Here is a 19,550-nt window from a genome sequence, read left to right as displayed (position 1 = left end):
CATCAGGTATAACTCCCAATGCAATCCCTCCCCTCTCCCCCCTCCCCATGATAGGCCCCGGTGTGTGATGTTCCCCTTCCTGAGTCCAAGTGATCTATGTGCTTCACACATTTATTGAGTTCATTTAATCCTCGTGACAAACCTCTGTGGCAGAGACCATTATTAGCCTCACTTTATGGATGAGAAAACTGGGGCACAGAAAGGGGATGAATCTTGTCCAAGGTCATGCAGCTAAGAAGTCAACTCAGGCAGCCAGTGCTCTTAGTCACTTAGTGCCTACACTGCACTATAACGCCCCAAATTATAGGATAACTACATACTTAAAACATGTTTTGTCCTCTTATCATATCTAAGATTATAAAGGCAAAAGTAAATGCCTTTTACATTTATGAGATTACTTAAGGCAAATATTTTTGAAGGATAAAAATATAAAATTCAAGGGTATAAGTTAATGCTGGGATTTTTTCTTTTAGAGACTAAGTCCTTAAAAAAAGCACAAAAGACAAGTTTCCTAACTACATATAGTGAGTGTCTGAGCATGTAATACTTCTTACAAATAAGTTATTTTGTAAATTACATTAAATGATAATCTCTATTATACATTGCTGAATTAGTCTACATATCATCTTCTCATTATACAGTGTATAATAGTGTACATTAAGATAGAATTGAAATTTGATATAGACTTACCTTGACAATAGTTTGATAAACAAAAGGAACAACTTGTTTTGACCACTGTTTCTCTAGACGAACTTCACCATTTTGATTTATTTGATATTTACGACCTGTGAGTAACTGAGCATACACAACTGCAGATGTTTCATTTATTATTATTCCTTTTCTTCTCAGGTAACTAAAAGAAAGAGTAAAAATGAAATATACATATGAATGAGTAGGCAGACATTCTAGGACAATAATCATTAACTACCATAAACTATCAACTCATAATCAAATGTGTAAATAAACTTTAAATAAATATGCCAGCAGTTCTAGGTACCTAACTTGAGACTTTTTGCATTATTTATTTCTCCAACTGTCTATGCGATTAAATAAGAACTCACAGAGCTATAAGAAATTCCTGTTCTTGAATCCACTAGGATCATTACAATTAAAAAACAGGGAAAAAATGAATTTCGGTGATGACATGGAGAAAGTGGAACATCTGTATACATTGCTGGTGGGACTGTAAAATGGTGCAGCTGCTGTCGAAAACAGTTTGGCAGTTCCTCAAAAAGCAACATATAATTAATACATGAGCCAACAATTCTAAGCATTCCAACCCTCCCAGATTGGAAACAGGTACTCAAACAAATATTGATACACAAATGTTCATAGCACCACTACTCAAATAGCCAAAAAGTAAAATAATCGAAATGTTCATAAATGAACAAATGGATAAACAAACGGTGGCATATCCATACAATGGAATCTTAATCAGCCATAAAGAGGAATAAGCACTGACACATGCTACAATGTGTGTGAACTTCAAAAGCATGCTAAATGAAAGAAGCCTGATACAAAAGGCCATATACCATATGATTCCATTTATATGAAACATCTAGAATAGGTATATCCATGAAGACAGAAAATAGATTAGGAGTTGCCAGGAGTATGCGATGGCTTTCCCAATCTAAAGTAATTCAGACAGCCTCCTGGTTTTTTAGATAAAAGTTTACTGGAACATAGTCATCCATTCATTTCCTGTCTATGGCTGCTTTTGTGCTACATGGTAAAGTTGAGTAGTTGTGACAGACACTGTAAAGTCTACAAAGCCTAAAATATTTATTATCTGCCCTTTACAGAAGAAGTTTGCTGACCCTTGATCTAAATATATAATCATTTTTCATTTAAGGAATATTTTCTTATCTCCTTTCCATTTTCTCTTTCTAGAACTCCTATTAGATAGACATTAAAATTCTGACTATATTATTTTCATCTCTTTGTGCTTTTGTACTGCTTACTGAAGGAATTGCTAAGGTTGATCATTTAGCTCACTGATTCAATTTTTAGTATGCCCATATTACCACTCAGTCCATACACCAAGCTCACTTTACCAATCACACTTTGAAAGTTTTATGTTTATACAAATATATTTCATAAAAAAGTATATAATACAGACTATATTTTAAAATAGCATATAATATAGTATATAATTATACAACATATTATATATTTTTTCATATCAGCTTATACTTTAATGATGTTGTCTATACCAAAGTTGGTCTGAAAAAAGCCAAGTCACTTTAGCCAGAAACAAGTTTTCCAACAAATTTCTGACACACACTATTTTCTAAAAATGTATTAGAATTTTTTTCTACCACTTTTACTTAAAAGTCATTTAGGCAGTAATCTTGATATCAATAGCTGACCAAGACATTTCAAGAAATCTTTATCTTGTAATTATGGGCCAGTATTTCTCATGAAAGTAGATGCAATAATCTTAAACTTTAATGGATAAAATCCAATTATGTATAAAATAATAATATATCATAAATAAATGGGATTTATTCCAGAAATTTAGGGGTAGATTAATATTGGAAATTCAATCAATGTAATTCATCAGATTAACAGGACAAAAATAATATAATCAGTTTGACAGCTGTGGAAAAAACATTTTACAAATCAGCACCAATTAATGATAAAAACTCTTAATCAGAAAAGAAGGAAATTTCCTTAATCTGATAAAGAACAGTAATTAGAAACAAGCTACAGTGATAATTCTATTTAAAGATAAATTACTTAGTTTTCCCCTGAAATTGAGAATGACACAATAAGCCAGTAAAAAAAACTATAAAGCAATGAGAAAAAGATAATCAACCCAACTTTAAAAAGGGCAAAAGACTTGAACAGGCATTTCACAAAAGAGCATGCATATTCAAATGGCCAACAAACAGGAAAGGATGTTCAATTTTATTAGTCATCAGGGAAATGCAAATTAAAGCAAAATGAGATACTACTACTATACTAAAATGGCTAAAATGAAAAAGCAATAGTAAGTACTTATGAAAACAGAAATCAACAAAAGTTCTTATAAACTGCTGGTAGACTGTAAACTGCTGGTAGAGTGTAAACTGATACAAACAGTTTGCAAACCTTTTTGGTAGCATCTGTTAAAGCTGAACGTAGGCATATGCTGTGAAGTAGTAATTCTACTCTTAGATATATACCCAAAAGGAATGCATACATACACGTTCACCAAAAGCCCCAAATGAGAAACAACTCAAATGTTCATCCACTGTAGAATAGAAAAATTGTGCTGTATTCATACAATGTAATAGTATCATTAGTGAAAATGAACAAACTATGATTATATGTAACAATGTGGATATGAGACTCACAATACTGACCCAAAGAAATCAGGCTCAAGAAGAATACACTCTGTGTGAATGAACTTATACTGCATAAAGTTCAAAAATAGAAAATACAAATGTATGTGGTTATAAGTCAAAATAGTTATCCTCGTCACTGGGGGTGGGGAGGGAGCAGCAGATGGTAATGGATAAAAGGGTGTGTAGGGAGACTCCTTGAAACTATTGCTATGGAGTAAAAGATGAAATGCTTCTGATTACTGTAAATAGAAAATTGCATGCAGGATTGTGTAAAGACAATGCCAGGTTGGACTGCCAGAATGAGCCAACAGCGCATGATGTGCTTCCCCGTGCAGAGAGCCTATGAATGGACATGTAGTCAGGGAGGTTTCACATCACCAAGATTCCTATTCCAGAAAAGCAGATGTTCATAGCTCTGGGAATGGAATGCGACCCTCGTGAAGAGCCTATAAACAGATGCATGGGAGGGGGGCGCCTGTCCATATGGATAAGATAAACGCCCTCATCTTGCCACGGCTCTTCTAGGCCTCTTTAGGGTTAAGGCATACTCCCTTCTGAGAAACTCTGGTCTAACCGGTTGTCTCACTTCATGCCCTATTTCTATGAATTGTTTGTAACCAGCTTTTGCTGTAACTGTTACTGCTGATTAATATCTTGCTAATCATAGGTTATGGAAAGACTGTGTTCCTGTTTTAAGGCTCTTGTTAGAAATTACTGACGCACACACTATATTGTAAATTCTTAACTCTGTATACTGTACTTCTGTGTACAGATGTTATGTTAAAGAATTACTTCATCCCCATGTGACCATCTCACCTCATAATCGAATGACCCTAAATCCCTCACTAACCTACCCCCACCCTCACTAAACTTAATAATAAATGCTGGCATAACCAGTGCACTGTTGGCACCATGGGACCAGAAGGCGGTGACCCCCCTGGACCCAGCTTTCATTATCTTGTGTGTGTCTATTATTTCTCGACCTGCTGATCTGCCTGGGAATAAAGAGAGAACCCTGTTGCATTGTGGGCTGCTGGCCAGATCCCGCAATAAGGGTGTACAAGGGACTTCCTTGGATTACGGCAATTTTCCTGTTATTGTTTCTTGACTTGTATTCTTGTTCCACATATGAAAATTCATCAAATATACTTATGATTTCCCTTATGATTAATATACTTATAATTTGTACATATTTTTTGTTCCATATGTATACAGCCATACTTTGGGAGACATTTCAGGTTCAGTTCCCGACCACCAAAATAAAGTGAGTCACATGAATTTTTTTGTTTCCCAATACATACAAAAGTTATGTTCACACTGAGTCTATTAAGTGTATAACAGCATTATGTCTTTAAAAAATTGTATATATCTACTATGGTTTGGATATAGTTTGTTTGGTCCTACCAAGTCTCAAGTTGAAATCCAATCCCCAGTGTTGGAGATGGAGCCTGGTGGGAGATGTCTGGGTCATGGGGTGGATCCCTCATAAATGGCTTGCTGCTGTCTTCCTTGTAATGAGGAGGATACGGGGGTTTATCACTCTACTAGTTCCCATGAGAACTGATTGTTAAAAAGAACCTGGCATCTCCCTCCCTACTCGTCTCTTGCTTCTTTTTCTTGCCATGTGATCTGTACACGTCTGCTCCTCTTTGTCTTCTGCTATGAGTGGAAGCTTCCTAAGGCCCTCACCAGAAGTATATTCTGATGCCATACTTCTTGTGCCGTCTGCAGAACTTTGAGTCAAACATACCTCTTTTCTTTATGAACTACCCAGTCTCAGACCAGGCTAGGACAATACTCTCATTTTCAACTACAGTTGACACTTGAAAAACACAGGTTTGAACAACATAGGTCCACTTACTTGCAGATTTTCTTCCGCCTCTAACACCTCCAAGACAGCAGATGAATCCCCCCTCTGCCTACTCAACATGAAGACAAGGATGAAAACTGTTATGATCAACCACTACCACTTAATGAATAGTAAATATATTCTCTCTTCTTTATGATCTTCTTAATAACATTTTCTTCTATCTTACTTTATTGCAAGAACACACTATATAATACATATACAAAATATGTGTTATCAACTACTTATGTTATCGATAAGGCTTCTGATGAACAGTAGGCTTTTAGTAGTTAAGTTTTTGGGAGTCAAAAGTTGTATGTGAATTTTTTTTTACTGTATTGGGGGTCAGCACCCCTACCTCCCACACTGTTCAAGGATCAACTGTACTTTATTGCTCAAAAATGCTAACAGTAGGCTATTAGTAGTTAAGTTTTTGCTAGTGGAGGGTCTCACCTTGATGTTGATGGCTGTTGATTAGTCAGGGCAGTGGCTGATGAAGGTTGGGATGGCTGAGGCAATTTTTGAAAATAAGACAATAATAAAGTTTGTTGGATCAGCTGACTTCTTCATGAAAGATTTCTCTGTAGAATGCAATGCCATTTTATAGCATTTTACCCACAAGAGAAGTTCTTTCCAACTTGGAGTCAATGCTCTCAAAGTCTGCCATTGCTTTTCAACTAAATTTATGTAATATCCTAAATCCTTTGCTGTCATTTCAACAATGTTCATAGCATCTTCACTATGAGTAGGTTCTATCTCAAGAAACCACCTTCTTGGTTCACCTATAAGAAGCTATTCTTGGCTGGGTGCGTTGGCTCATGCCTATAATCTAAGTACTTTGGCATGTTGGGATGCCAAGGCAGGCGGACGCTTGAGGGCATGAGTTTGAGACCAACCTGGCCAGAATGGCAAAACTCTGTCTCTACTAAAAATAAAAAAAATTAGCTGCGCATGGTGGCACATGCCCATAATCCCAGCTACTCAGGAGGCTGAGGCACAAGGATCGCTTGAACCCAAGAAGTGGAGGTTGCAGTGAGCCAAGACTGCACCACTGCACTCCAGCCTGCGTGACAGAGCGAGACTCTGTCTCAAAACAAAACAAAACAAAACAAAGAAGCAATTCCTCATCCATTCAAGTTTTATCACGAGAAAGCAGCAATTCAGTTCCATCTTCAGGCTCCACTTCTAATCCTAGTTCTTTTGCTATTTCCACCACATCTGCAGTTACTTCCTCCACTGAAGTTTTGAACCTCTCAAAGTCATACAGGAGGGTCGGAATCAACTTCTTTCAAATTCCTGCTAATGTTGATAGATACTTTGAAATCCCATGAATCATGAATGTTCTTAATGGCATCTATAATGGTGAATCCTTTCCAGAAGGTTTTCAATTTACCTTGCTCAGATCCATCACAGCAATCACTCAGAGTCTCACCCTGTCGCCCAGGCTGGAGTGCAGTGGTGTGATCTCGGCTCACTGCAACCTCTGCCTCCCAGGTTCAAGCGATTCTACTGCCTCAGCCTCCCAAGTAGCTGGGATTACAGGTGCCCACCACCACGCCCAGCTAATTTTTGTATTTTTAGTAGACAGAGGGTTTCATCATGTTGGCCAGGCTGGCCTAGAACTCCTGACCCCAGGTGATCCGCCCACCTCAGCCTCCCAAAGTGCTGGGATTACAGGCGTGTGCCACTGTGCCTGGCCAAAAATGTATTTCTTGACTACTAAAACTTGAAAGTTCAAATTATTCCTTGATCCACTGCAGAATGGATGTTGTGTTTGCACACGTGAAAACATTATCTCCTTGTACATCTCCATCAGAGCTCTCAGTTGATCAGGTGAACTGTCAATGAGCAGTAATATTTGGAAAGGATCTTTTACTATGACCAGTAGGTCTCAACAGTGGACTTAACATATTCAGTAAACCACACTGTTAACAGATGTGCTGTCACTCAGACTTTGCCGTTCCATTTATAGAGCACAGGCATAGATTTAGCAGAATTCTTAAGGGCCCCAGGATTTTCAGAATGGTCAATGAGCACCGGGTTCAACTTAAAAGTAACCAGTTCCACTTGCCCCTAACAAGAGAGTTAGCCTGATTTTCGAAGCTTTGAAGTCAGGCATTGGCTTCTCCTCTTTACCTATGAAAGTCCAGGATGGCATCTTATTCCAATAGAAGGCTGTTTTGTCTATGTTTGTTGTTTAGTATAGCCACCTTTATCAGTGATCTTAGCTAGATCAGGATGACTCACCACAGCTTCTATATTAGCATTTGTTGCTTCAGCTCATTTTTTATATTATGGAAATGGCTTCCTTCCTTAAACTTCATGAAGCAATCTCTGCTCACTTCAAACTTTTCTTCTGCAGCTTCCTCACCTCTCTCAGCCTTTATAGAATTGAAGAAGGGTAGGGCCTTGCTATGGATTAACCTTTTTGGCTTAAGGGAATGCTGTGACTAGTGTCATCTTCTATCCAGACCACTAAAACTTTCTCCATATTAGCAACAAGGTTGTTTCACTTGCTTATCATTGGTGTATTCACTGGAGTAGCATTTTTAATTTCCTTTAAGAATTTTTATTTTGTATTCACAACTGTTTGGTGCAAGAAGCCAAGTTTTTGGCCTATATCAGCTTTTGGTATGCCTTCTTCACTAAGCTTAATCATTTCCAGCTTTTGATATAAACCTAGAAACATGTGATTCTTCCTTTCACTTGACTACTTAAGAGGCCATTGTAGGGCTATTAACTGGCCTAATTTCACTATTGCTATGTCTCACGGAATAGGGAAAGAGAAAAAGACCGGGGAAAGAGAAAGAGATTAGGGGACCATTGGTTGGTGGAGCAGTCAGCACACACACAACATTTATTAATTCACCATCTCAAATGGGCATGGTTTATGGTGCCCAAAAACAATTACAATAGTAACATTAAAAAATCACTGATCATAGATGACCATGACAGATATAAAAATAAAAATAATAAAGTTTGAAATAGTGTGACAATTACCAAAATGTGACACACAGGCATGAAGTGAGCGCATACTGTTGGAAAAAATGGCACTGATAGAGTTGTGACACGGTTGTCACAAGCCTCTAATTTGTAAAAAATGCAACTATCTGTGAAGCACAAAAAAGAGAAGCACAATAAAACAAGGTATGGCTGTATTTCAATGTTTCCATTAAAATAAAATCCCCCAAATAGTTATTTAGCTCAAAACTTTTAAATTCCCAAGAGGTTGGAAGATTTTCGTCCATTTACTTTTTCTTTTACTATATACTTTTATTGCTTTGGGGTCAGTGTTGTTGTCTGTTTTAAAATTTCTTAGCCAGACTTGGTGGCTCACCATTGTAATTCCAAGTACTCCAGAGGCTAAGGCAGGAGGATCACTTGAGGCTAGGTGTTCAACGAGATTAGCCTGAGCAACACAGTGATACCCTATCTCTACAAAAAATTAAAATAGTAGCCTGGCATGGTGGTGTGCAACTATAGTCCCAGCTATTGCACAGGCAGAGGCAGGAAGACTGCTTGAGCTCAGGAATTCCAGGTTGTGGTGAGGTATGATATGAATGTGCCACTGCACTCCACCCTGAGTGACATAATAAGACCCCCATCTCCCTAAAAAAATATATATATATAAAAAAATGAAATAAAATTTATTGTATTTTCTTACTATCCTGCATGAAAGGGTTTTTAATGTATGGTGCATAATCTGATCTATAACTTTTACAACAATGAATTGTATTATTTTGATTATATTTTTACATATTTGTTTTTTGATTACTAGATCTGTCAGGAGCCGGGCATGGTGGCTCATGCCTGTAATCCCAGCACTTTAGGAGGCTGAGGCGGGAGGATCGCTTGAGCTCAGGAGTTTGAGACCAGCCTAGGCAATATAGTGAGAGCTCGTCTCTATTTAAAAAAAAGAAAGAAAAAAAGATCTGTCAGGGATAGAATGGTCAGACTCCCAAACTTATAGTGATCCTTAATTTGCTTCAGTTTTTCCTGTAGTTTGCAAGACACTATTTTAAGACATATCATTATTTGATGTACCACTGAACAAGAAAAAGAATCCTCCAATTAAACTTTGACACTGCAAAATACATTATAAGTTCATAAATGACAAAAAGTAAAAAAACGTGTTTTAGAATCCACCAAATACAAGTATATGTCAATTATGTTCTTCAGTGTATACAGGTGTTTTAAAAATCTTTTCCCTTTTTAGTGTATACAGGTTTATGTTTGTTTTATCTACAGTGTGAAATAAACTTTTCGTAAATAATTATCTTTTCTCCTATTTATTCTTTTGGCCTTCAATTAAGCTTTGTCTGATTTTTAATACTGCAATTCTCACTTTCTTTTTACCTGTATTTCACAGGTATATATTTGAAAATGCGTAATTTACAGAGACGAAATCAAACCAAAAGTTTGTTTAATAATTTTTGGAATATAAATATAAAACTATACTTTCTAAAAACTGTAGATGGTGAGGGGTTACTGTGCTTTAGACTTCTAACTTTGGCTTTAGGTGTACTTCTTGTAGTTGGTCAACAGTTGAATGGTGATCTTGGTGATGTAACCTAAGTGCTTTTGTATTTTAATAAAAGAACTATACAGCCTCTTAAATTTATTGACACAATTCTTAGTTTGGTCATTTCTGTCATCTTATTTTAGTTCTCTTTTTCAGCTTCCTAAATGATGTTTTATTTTGCCTTTCTATATTCTAGTCGTCTTTCATTTGATTTTTTTAAATCAGTCATTTGCAAGTCAGAAATCTTGTATTCCAATTTCTATTAATGGTTATTTTTTAATTAAATTTTTAAAATATTCATACTTCTTGGCTGGGTGTGGTGGCTCATGCCTGTAACCCCAGCAATTTGGGAAGCTGAGGCAGGTGGATCACTTGAAGTCAGGAGTTCAAGACCAGCTTGGCCAACATGGCAAAATCCTGTCTCTACTAAAAATACAAAAAAATACAAAAATAAGCCAGGCATAATGGCCCGTGCCTGTAGTCCCAGCTACTCGGAAGGCTGAAGTGGGATAATAGCTTGAACTCAGGAGGTAGAGGTTTCAGTAAACCAAGATGACGCCACTGCACTCCAGTCCAGGTGATAGAGTGAGAGTCTGTCTCAGGGGAAAAAAAAAAATTCATACTTCTCTAATTTTCTAAATTATAAATGAAATTATCTGAACTTTCTCCTATGTAAACAGTGTTAGCACTAAAACATTAATTCTATATTTCAATAGTTCCAGTGTTTATTACCTGTCATTTAATAATCACATTTTTTTTTTTTTGGTTAGTGGGGAGATGGAGTCTCGCTCTGTTGCCCAGGCTGGAACGCAGTGGCACAATCTCAGCTCACTGCAACCTCCGCCTCCCGGTTCCAGCAATCCTCCTGCCTCAGCCTCCTGAGTAGCTAGGACTACAGGCGCACACTACCATACCCAGCTAATTATTATTATTATTATTTTTTGAGATGAAGTCTCACTCTTTCACCCAGGCTGGAGTGCAGTAGCGTGATCTTGGCTCACTGCAACCTCCCCCTCCCAGGTTCAACCAATCTTCCTGTCTCAGCTACTGAGTAGCTGGGATTACAGGAGCCCACCACCATGCTTGGCTAATTTTTGTATTTTTAGTAGAGATGGGGTTTCACCATGTTGGCCAGGCTGGTCTTGAACTCCTGACCTCGTGATCGGCCTCCCAAAGTGCTGGGATTACTGGGATGAGCCACCACACCCGGCCCCATCTAATCTTTGTATTTTTAGTAGAGACAGGATTTTGTCGTGTTGGCCAGGCTGGTCTTGAACTCCTTACCTCAGGTGAATCACCTGAATTGGCCTCCTAAAGTGCTGGGATTACAAGTGTGAGCCACTGTGTCCAGCCAATAACCATACTTTTAATGCTGATCAATCTCTTGCTTGATAGAGGTGTAGGGTGTTGGAGCTGTCCTCCAAATTATCCTCTATGTGCATCACTTTCTTCATGATGCCCATAAAGTACTTCCTTGACCCCTTTTCCAGGTCTTCTCCCATTCCTAAATCTTTTCACTCCATTTTATCCTGAATTTCTACCTCCTTATCTGAAGGTTCCACCACTTCCCTATCAAATGGTAGTTGTTTGTTTTCATACCATGCACCCTCAGGGGTAGGAGAGTGTTTTGGTGTTCTCCTTACAGCCCACTGAGACCTCAAAATCTCTAGTAGTAAACTACCCTCCACTTCCCATTCTATTCTTATGTCAATGTCTACATGTATGATCTACCCATCACCACAGTAATTCATTTTCATAACCTCTTTATCTCCAATAACCTCCTTCATTTCACCTAAGCCAGCAATTTCCAATGGCTATGACTTGGTTTTTGACATTATCTATAACTATCCAACCTCTGAAATCACTAACACAAATATCTTACTGTCTGATAACTTCCTTTTCATCCAACTTGCACATTCAACTACTTTGTTCAATTTTATCTGGGATTTCCAAACCACTGAACTTTCTATCTTCTCCCAGACTTTCTTTTTTTTTTTTTTTGAGACAGAGTGTTGCTCTGTTGCCCAGGCTGGAGTGCAGTGGTGTGATCTTGGCTCACTGCAACCTCTGCCTCCCAGGTTCAAGTGATTCTCCAGCCTCAGCCTCCAAAGTAGTTGGGACTACAGGCGGGCGCTGCCATGCCCAGCTAATTGTTGTATTTTTAGAAGAGATGGCGTTTCGCCATGTTGGGCAGGCTGGTCTTGAACTCCTGACCTCAAGAGATCTGCCCATCTTGGCCTCCCAAAGTGCTGAGATTACAGGCATGAGCCACTGTGCCCGGCTTCCCAGACTATTAACCCTCTACTTTCTTCACTTCTCCCTCTATCCCACTTAGATTCCACCATCCACCACTTCAGTAACATTCTTGCCAGTATTCTAAACTTCCTTGCCTCTTTGTCTCTTCATTGTGCTCATGTGGCAAAATCCAGTGCTGTGTAAATCCAGCCATCTGTTTTTTCTAAGGCTGTGACTGGTGAACTCACTTCTATCCCAAAACACAAGATAGAATGTTTTGTTATAAATCATGACTCCAACTTCAAAAAGGATCCTCAATACTGCTTACCATTCTACCACATTTTCCTGATCAACTGATACTCTTCTATTTCCCTGAATAACTATTTTCAAACCTCCTTCACTCTACTCCCAACTTATGACCAACCTTCCTTTTCCTCCAGCCATCCTCAATAGCTAAACTCGGCATCTACTTTACAAAGAAAATAGAATCAAATGAGAGCTCCTCAGCTTTCCCCATGCCAAACACACAAACCAACTTATATTTGCTTCCCATACTGTTAAAACAGAGGAGCTATCTTATGTCCTGTTTAAGAATCCATCTCCTTCCATCTTAGAATTTATTGTTTTATCTCTGCTCCTTCTCATTGTTTTTACACACGATTAAATCTCTCTGAATAAACCAAAACCCAGCTCTACTCAATTATATATCCTTCTTTAGCTATTTCCTACTGGTGATTTTCATCAGAAAAAAAATTTGTTACACAAGTATACAGAAATTTATTAGGTACGTCATATGTGCTTAGAGGTTTCTAAAAATAAAACTACATGATTTGGTACTTATGGAAATATTTCATGTGTATGTTTATAGGAAAAGAATATACTCAACTTGGTAGAATGTATCTTAGTTAAGATACATGGAGATACGAGATAATAGGTTCTACATTCTTGCTGCAAAAGTCATAGAGCCAAATGGTTTGCATAAGGATCACTCCTATTGTTAGAGCCATGGAATCCTCATCTTATGCTACTAACATTCTAATGTGCAAAGATCACAAATAAGTAAACACTCAGGGGCAGAGCAACAGTGATCTTGTGAATTTCACCTTGGAAGATGGAAGAGCTAGGGAGGCATGAAAGGAAGGGACAAAAAGTGAGATGATATCGGGGGGAATATGGTAGCAAAGAAAAGCAGTCTAAGAAAATGGTGACCAGAATAAAATAAAAATAAATCTAAGTGCTCAGGAATCCACATAGCCTTGTCTACCCAAGTTGGTTGACAAGGTTAAACAAGACAGGCTGAATTGGTAGGCACTAGAAACTATTCTCTTGAGTGAACGTGTATACATTGTTATCATCTCTAGCAGTCTTCTGCTTTGATGGTTCTCTCTGTCTTTTGCTGCCCTCATAGAAGTTCAAGCTCATTCAGAAGGGGAACAACAGATAAAAGGTCAAGATCTCTTGGTCTCTCTCTCATAGCTAAACTTTTTGAAGAAGTTGTCAATTTCTACTGTGTCTCCACTTCTGCAACTCTCAATCATTCCTTTACCCAATCCAGTTTGGCTTTCAGCTCCATGGCTTAATCAATATAGCACTTGCTAAATCTCTTCAAAATATATGGCATGGTTTATTACCTTATTCTTGAAATAATCTTTTCCTTTGGTTTACATGATACAACCCTCTTCTAGCTGTTCTCCTACTTCTGAGGTTGCCACTTTCTTTTGTCTTTGTTGCCAAATCTTCCTCAATACACGCTGCTTTTCCTCCTGCCATAGGGCTTTTCATGTAAGTCTTCCCTCATCATGAAACACTTCCTTTTCATTCCTTGCCTAACTCCCAGTCAGCATTCAGATATCAATTTAATCAACACTTTCTTGGGAAACTGTCCCTGACTGACTAAGACAAATTCCTCCCTAGCTAAGTCAAATGGTCTCAGAGCACTACTCCTTCAAGAACAATTATCATAGTTGTCTCCCATGCAGCAGTTGTAAATATCATAAGAATAGGAACTGTGTGTTTTTATTCATTATTATTCATTATGTGTTTTTATTCATTACAATGCATACTACTGTATTATAGTAGGTATCAATACATTGACACTCACATATCAATGTTACATATATAAACAAATGACTAAACACTTTATCTGAAGTACTCTGAATGATTTTTTTTCCAATTAAAGGAGTCTTGACTAAAATATTATCTATTCATTCAAACTAACAATTACTGAGTACACAGGCACTAACCAATAAATCAGAATAAAGAGGTAACAAAAACAGATATGCTCTCTACCCTTATGATGCATAGTATCTAAAGAAAGAGTTATTAATCATACAAGTAAGTTTATTATTATGGTTTTATTTATATGCTACAAAAGACAGTTTAGAATGATGTAAACTATGATGGGGTATCTAATTTACACCGCTGGGAGGCAAAAGTATGTTCTACCTCTCAAGAGCTGTTTATCTCCTTTGGTGTTGATGGTTTTTCATGGTCTTTGAACATTTTCCCGGTTTACTCATCTTTGAATAAGGATACTGTGGCCTGGTATTAGCCCCAAAATTAGATGGAGTATCCTTGAATTCTCCAAAAGCTTATCCATGGATAGGAAGGCTATGGATAAACATTTAAAACAACATTTCACGTGCCAATGCCAGCCTCTCATATTCTGCTTTTGTTTTGGGAATTCTTGTGTTTGGATGGCAAAAGAGAGATGCTGCTGGTGTGGGATCATGGGACATAAAACATTCTGATGATACTGAAAACCAGCATTCCAAGGTGGGTTAGCATCTCAGTTTGGCTGCATTCTAAGCCCTGGGGAATACAGGGCTTGGGTGGAAGAGAGTAAAGGGAATGGGGAACGGGAGATGAGGAAAAAAAGAGGGTTTTTCTTCCAATTTTCATGACTTACAGGTGGCCAAACAATTCAATGGCCTTATACAGTTAGTGAAAATAGCTCTCAAAATCAGTCAATACATTAAGTGTTATTCCTAGTATTACATGAGTTTGTCATTTTTTTCTATACTTCATTAAGTATGTCAGTGACAAACTGGGCAAGGCTGTAACTACGGCTAATCAGATATCATTTTAAACCAGAACTCATTACTTTCTTTCAAACACAGGATGAAGGTGTAATTAGTATTCCAAGTAACTACTATGTTAAGTGGAAAATAAGTTAGAGAATAAGTACATTAAAGTGGATTTTAGTTCTATGATATTAAATACTTTTAACGATACTCACTGTTCTGAAATTCCTTGTACTTCCTTTGCCCAGTTAGACTGTTCTTTATCTCCAAGATGAACCACTTTAGATGGTGGGGCAGTTCTTCCTGAATAAAGCTTCTGTGTTCCTGGAGGTTCTTCCAAGTAAAACCTTAAAAGTTAAAATAAAAACTATATAACCAAAATGTTCTGGTTTAATATAGAGTTCTAGCAGTGTGAGTCTTCCAAATGAATTTTTTTTTCACATGGTATAATAGCAAAAAATCCCACAACTGTTATGTAAATTACAGAACTAAAATAATTATAATTCTTTTTATAAACTATAATATAAATTGCAGAACGAGGGCTTAATTTCATTCAAATTTTAAAAGCATGGGAAGTATAGAGGAAGAAGATAAGCTGGTTAGTACAAAGTTAGATAGAAGGAATAAGTTCCAGTGTCCTGTAGCAACAGTAGGTTGACTATAGTTAACAATTTAGTGTCCTATATTTGAAAATAGCTAGAAGAGATTGAAAATGTTCCCAACACAAAGAAATGATAAGTGTTTGAGGTAATGGATAATTTGAAAATTACATGTTATATACATGATCAAAATATCACATGTATTCTACAAATATGTACAATTATTATGTATCATAAAGTGTTAAGGTTGGGTGCGGGGGCTCATGCAGATTATAGCATTTTGGGAGGCCGAGATGTGAGGATTGCTTGAGGCCAGAAATTCAAGACCAACCTGGCAACATATTGAGACAGTGTCTCTACAGAGAAAAATAAAAAACTATGCCAGGTATGGTAACACATATCTGTAGTCTCAGATACTCGGGAAGCTAAGATGAGAGGATCACTAGAGCCCAGAAGTTTGAGGTTGCAGTGAGCTATGATTGCCACTGCACTCGGGGCAACAGAGCAAGACCCTGTCTCTCCCAGTCAGTCAGTCAGTCAATAAAATTTAAAAGCATATTATTAGGCCGGGCGCAGTGGCTCACGCCTGTAATCCCAGCACTTTGGGAGGCCGAGGCAGGCGGATCACAAGGTCAGGAGATTAAGACCACCCTGGCTAACATGGTGAAACCCCGTCTCTGCTAAAAATACAAAAAAATTTGCCAGACGTGGTGGTGGCACAGTCCCAGCTACTCGGGAGGCTGAGGCAGGAGAATGGCGTGAACCCGGGAGGCGGAGCTTGCAGTGAGCCGAGATCGCGCCACTGTACTCCAGCCTGGGCGACAGAGCGAGACTCCATCTCAATTAAAAAAAAAAAAAAAAAAAAGCATATTATTTTTTTCTCTTTAAGAAACTAAACATATAATAAAAATAAACATTTTTAAAGAGTTAAAAAATACAAATTCAATAAGAAGTATGCATTATTATCTATAAAGTTTTTTTGTTTTTTTTAAAGAGACGGGGTCTCATTCTGTCACCCAAGCTGGAATACAATGGAGTGATCATAGCTCGCTACAGCCTCAAACTTCTGGGCTCAAACAATCCTCTTGCCTCAGTCTCTTGAGCAGCTAGGACTACAGGTGCACACCACTATGCCTAGCTAATGTTTTTATTTTTTCATAGAGACAGAGTCTCACTATGATGCCCAGGCTGGTCTTGAACTCCTGGCCTCAAGAGATCCTCCCACCTTGGCCTCCCGAAGTGCTGCGATTACAGGTGTGAGCCATCACACCTGGCCCCTATAAAGTATTTTCCCCAAAAAAGTTTAACCTGAATCTAATTAAGCTACTAACCCTAACTTCCAACTTACAGGAAATATGTGGGATAGAGGACAAAGTTAAATGACACTAAAAGGAAACAACAGGGTAAATCTAGAATTCTACAAAATAACTGGCTGTCCTGAACTCTAAAAATAAAATAGAAAAAAAAAATATTCTAAGATATAAAATCGACATAAGAAATCAACTGTATTTTTATATACTAGCAGGGGAAACAAATTTAAAACATAATACCATTCATACTCACTCCAAGAAAAATTACATACTCAGGTATAAGTCTAACAAAACATGTACCTGATCAGTATGACAAAAAAAAAACCAAACACTGAGAAAGAAATCAAAGATCTAAATAAATGAAGAGATATATTGTGTTCATGGATCAGAATATTCAACTTAGTTAAATCTCCCCAAATTGATCTATAGGTTTAATACAATTCCTATAAAAATCCCTCCAAGATTTTTTGGAGATAGAGGAGAATTATAAAATTTATACGGAAAGGCAAAGGACCTAAAATAGCTAAAACAATTCTGGGGAAAAAAAAAAAAGTAAAGTTGAAGGAATCACACTACCTGATGTTAATTAAGACTTACAACATGGTAATCAAGCCAATGTGTTAATGTGTCATTGGCATAAAAAAAGACATGGAGGAAGCACAGTCTTTTGAACAAATGATGTTGGAGCAACTGAATATTCATACACAAATATATGAAAGTAGATCTACCCCTTATACCTTATACAAAAATTAATTCAAAATGGATTACTGATTTCATGTAAAATGAGGTAAACCTATAAAACTTTTCAAAGAAAATCTTCAGGATCTAGGGCTAGAATAAGAGCTCTTAGACATGAAATCAAAAGCATAAAAAAATTAATAAATTGGACTTCATCAGAAAGGTAGAGGAATTAAATTCCGATTAAAAAAACCCTCAAGATTTCATATACAAAAGCAGATGCCAATAAAGGAAAAAACCATACTGGCACTGACTTCTCATCAACACTACATAAATGGAGAGATGTATGCAGAGCTCTAAGAGAAAAGGAAAAGAAACTGGGCCTCCAAAATTCGAAACCTATGTGTGAATTAAAAAAAAACAAAACATTTTTGATGTGTAATAACTCAAAATAAAAAACCATAATATCTACCCATCTTCTCTGAAAAAAAATTATTTCAGAAAATTCTAGCCATATGAAAAATAAAATATAAGAAATCAAGATAAAATTTATATGAATGACTAAAAGAGAAATATACTTGCTAAGTGATATAATGATAACCACTTCCAGAAAAGAATGAGGATACAAAAGTTCCAAGCAATTAAAAGGGAAAAAAATAACATAGGCATCTAAAACGTTTCAAGAGAGGTACAATAAACTGTCAATAGTGTTTGAACTTCAAGTGGTGTCGTTAGACTTTCATTTTTGGTATAGCGTGTAAATGTTCTTAATATAATTTTGTCAGTTAAAAAAATGAATCAATAAAAGCCATCAAAGTAACAAAGCAAATATATGTTAGAAAAATTATAAATCAAATCTTACTTACTTAGTTTCTCCATCTGATACAGCCACAACTCTAGCTTCCTCAAGGTGAGGCCAATTAACAAAGACAGATTTTCCGAGCACTGATGAAGCTACATTTTCTATGGTCTTAAAGTAAAAGCAAAAAAGTTCATTCATGATTTCGGGTCTAAGAGAAAACTTTACATAGGCAAAATTTTCCAATCTCCATTTAAGTTTTTTAAATTCTAAAATAAACAAGCTGGGGCTGGGTGCAGTGACTCACACCTGTAATCCCAGATGGTCAAGACCAGCTTGGCAAACATGATGAAATCCTGTCTCTACTAAAATTACAAAAATTAGCCAGGCGAGGTGGCATACGCCATAGTCCCAGCTACCCGGAGGCTGAGACAGCAGAATCGCTTGAATCTGGGAGGTGGAGGTTGCAGTGAGGTGAGATTGCGCCACTGCACTCCAGGCTAGGCAACAGAGCAAGACTCAATCTCAAAAATAAATAAATAAAATGAACAAGTTGGATGAGTTGCTTTACAAAATTCCATCTTTCATCCAGGTGTAAAACTCTATCATTCTAATTATCTTGCTTATTTTTTTATGGTAACTGGGAAAAGTAAAAAGAACAGCAGAAATATCTAGAAAAGAACTATTCACTGTTTCATATTACGTAGTCAATTATTTAAAACAGGATCTAAGAAATACAATCTCATTTCAGTTTATAGCTGGTGTGATGAAAAAAGAATATTAGACTTAAAATCAGGAGACACAGGTCCAAATTTGGGTTCTACCACTTTTTCAGCTATAGAATAATCTTTGGCATATCATTTAATCCCACTGAGTCTCAGTTTTCTTTTATGAGGAATAGGAATAACATCTACCTTACAACGTTGAGGATAAAAGAAAATCATATACATGAAAGCTTTCATAAACCATAAAATACTCTACAAATATACTGTAGGAAATAATATTTTAAGTAAAAAATTTTAGTTTTAAGAAACTGTAGGCCGGGGGCGCTGCAGCTCACGCCTGTAATCCCAGTACTTTGGGAGGCCAAGGCAGGTGGATCACGAAGTCAGAAGTTCAAGACCAGCCTGGCCAAGATGGTGAAACCCGGTCTCTACTAAAAACACACACACACACACACACACACACACACACACACACACACACACA

General features: G+C 37.1%; 1 protein-coding gene across 2 annotated transcripts in view; it reads right to left on the bottom strand.

The window, feature by feature from the left end:
- Window positions 1–19,550, bottom strand: part of XRN1 (5'-3' exoribonuclease 1) — a 141,798-nt gene that overhangs the window by 82,673 nt on the left and 39,575 nt on the right. For both annotated transcript variants that reach the window (XM_025376799.1, XM_025376800.1), the window contains exons 19-21: window positions 18,409–18,512; window positions 15,171–15,302; window positions 691–853 (exon numbers count right to left, since the gene is read on the bottom strand). In XM_025376799.1, the coding sequence (XP_025232584.1) occupies window positions 691–853; window positions 15,171–15,302; window positions 18,409–18,512 (399 nt within the window). The remainder of the gene's footprint in view (window positions 1–690; window positions 854–15,170; window positions 15,303–18,408; window positions 18,513–19,550) is intronic.

Source organism: Theropithecus gelada, chromosome 2 (genome assembly GCF_003255815.1).
Source record: "Theropithecus gelada isolate Dixy chromosome 2, Tgel_1.0, whole genome shotgun sequence".
Taxonomy (NCBI): Eukaryota; Metazoa; Chordata; class Mammalia; order Primates; family Cercopithecidae; genus Theropithecus; species Theropithecus gelada.
This window is presented reverse-complemented; position numbering and strand designations above follow the sequence as displayed.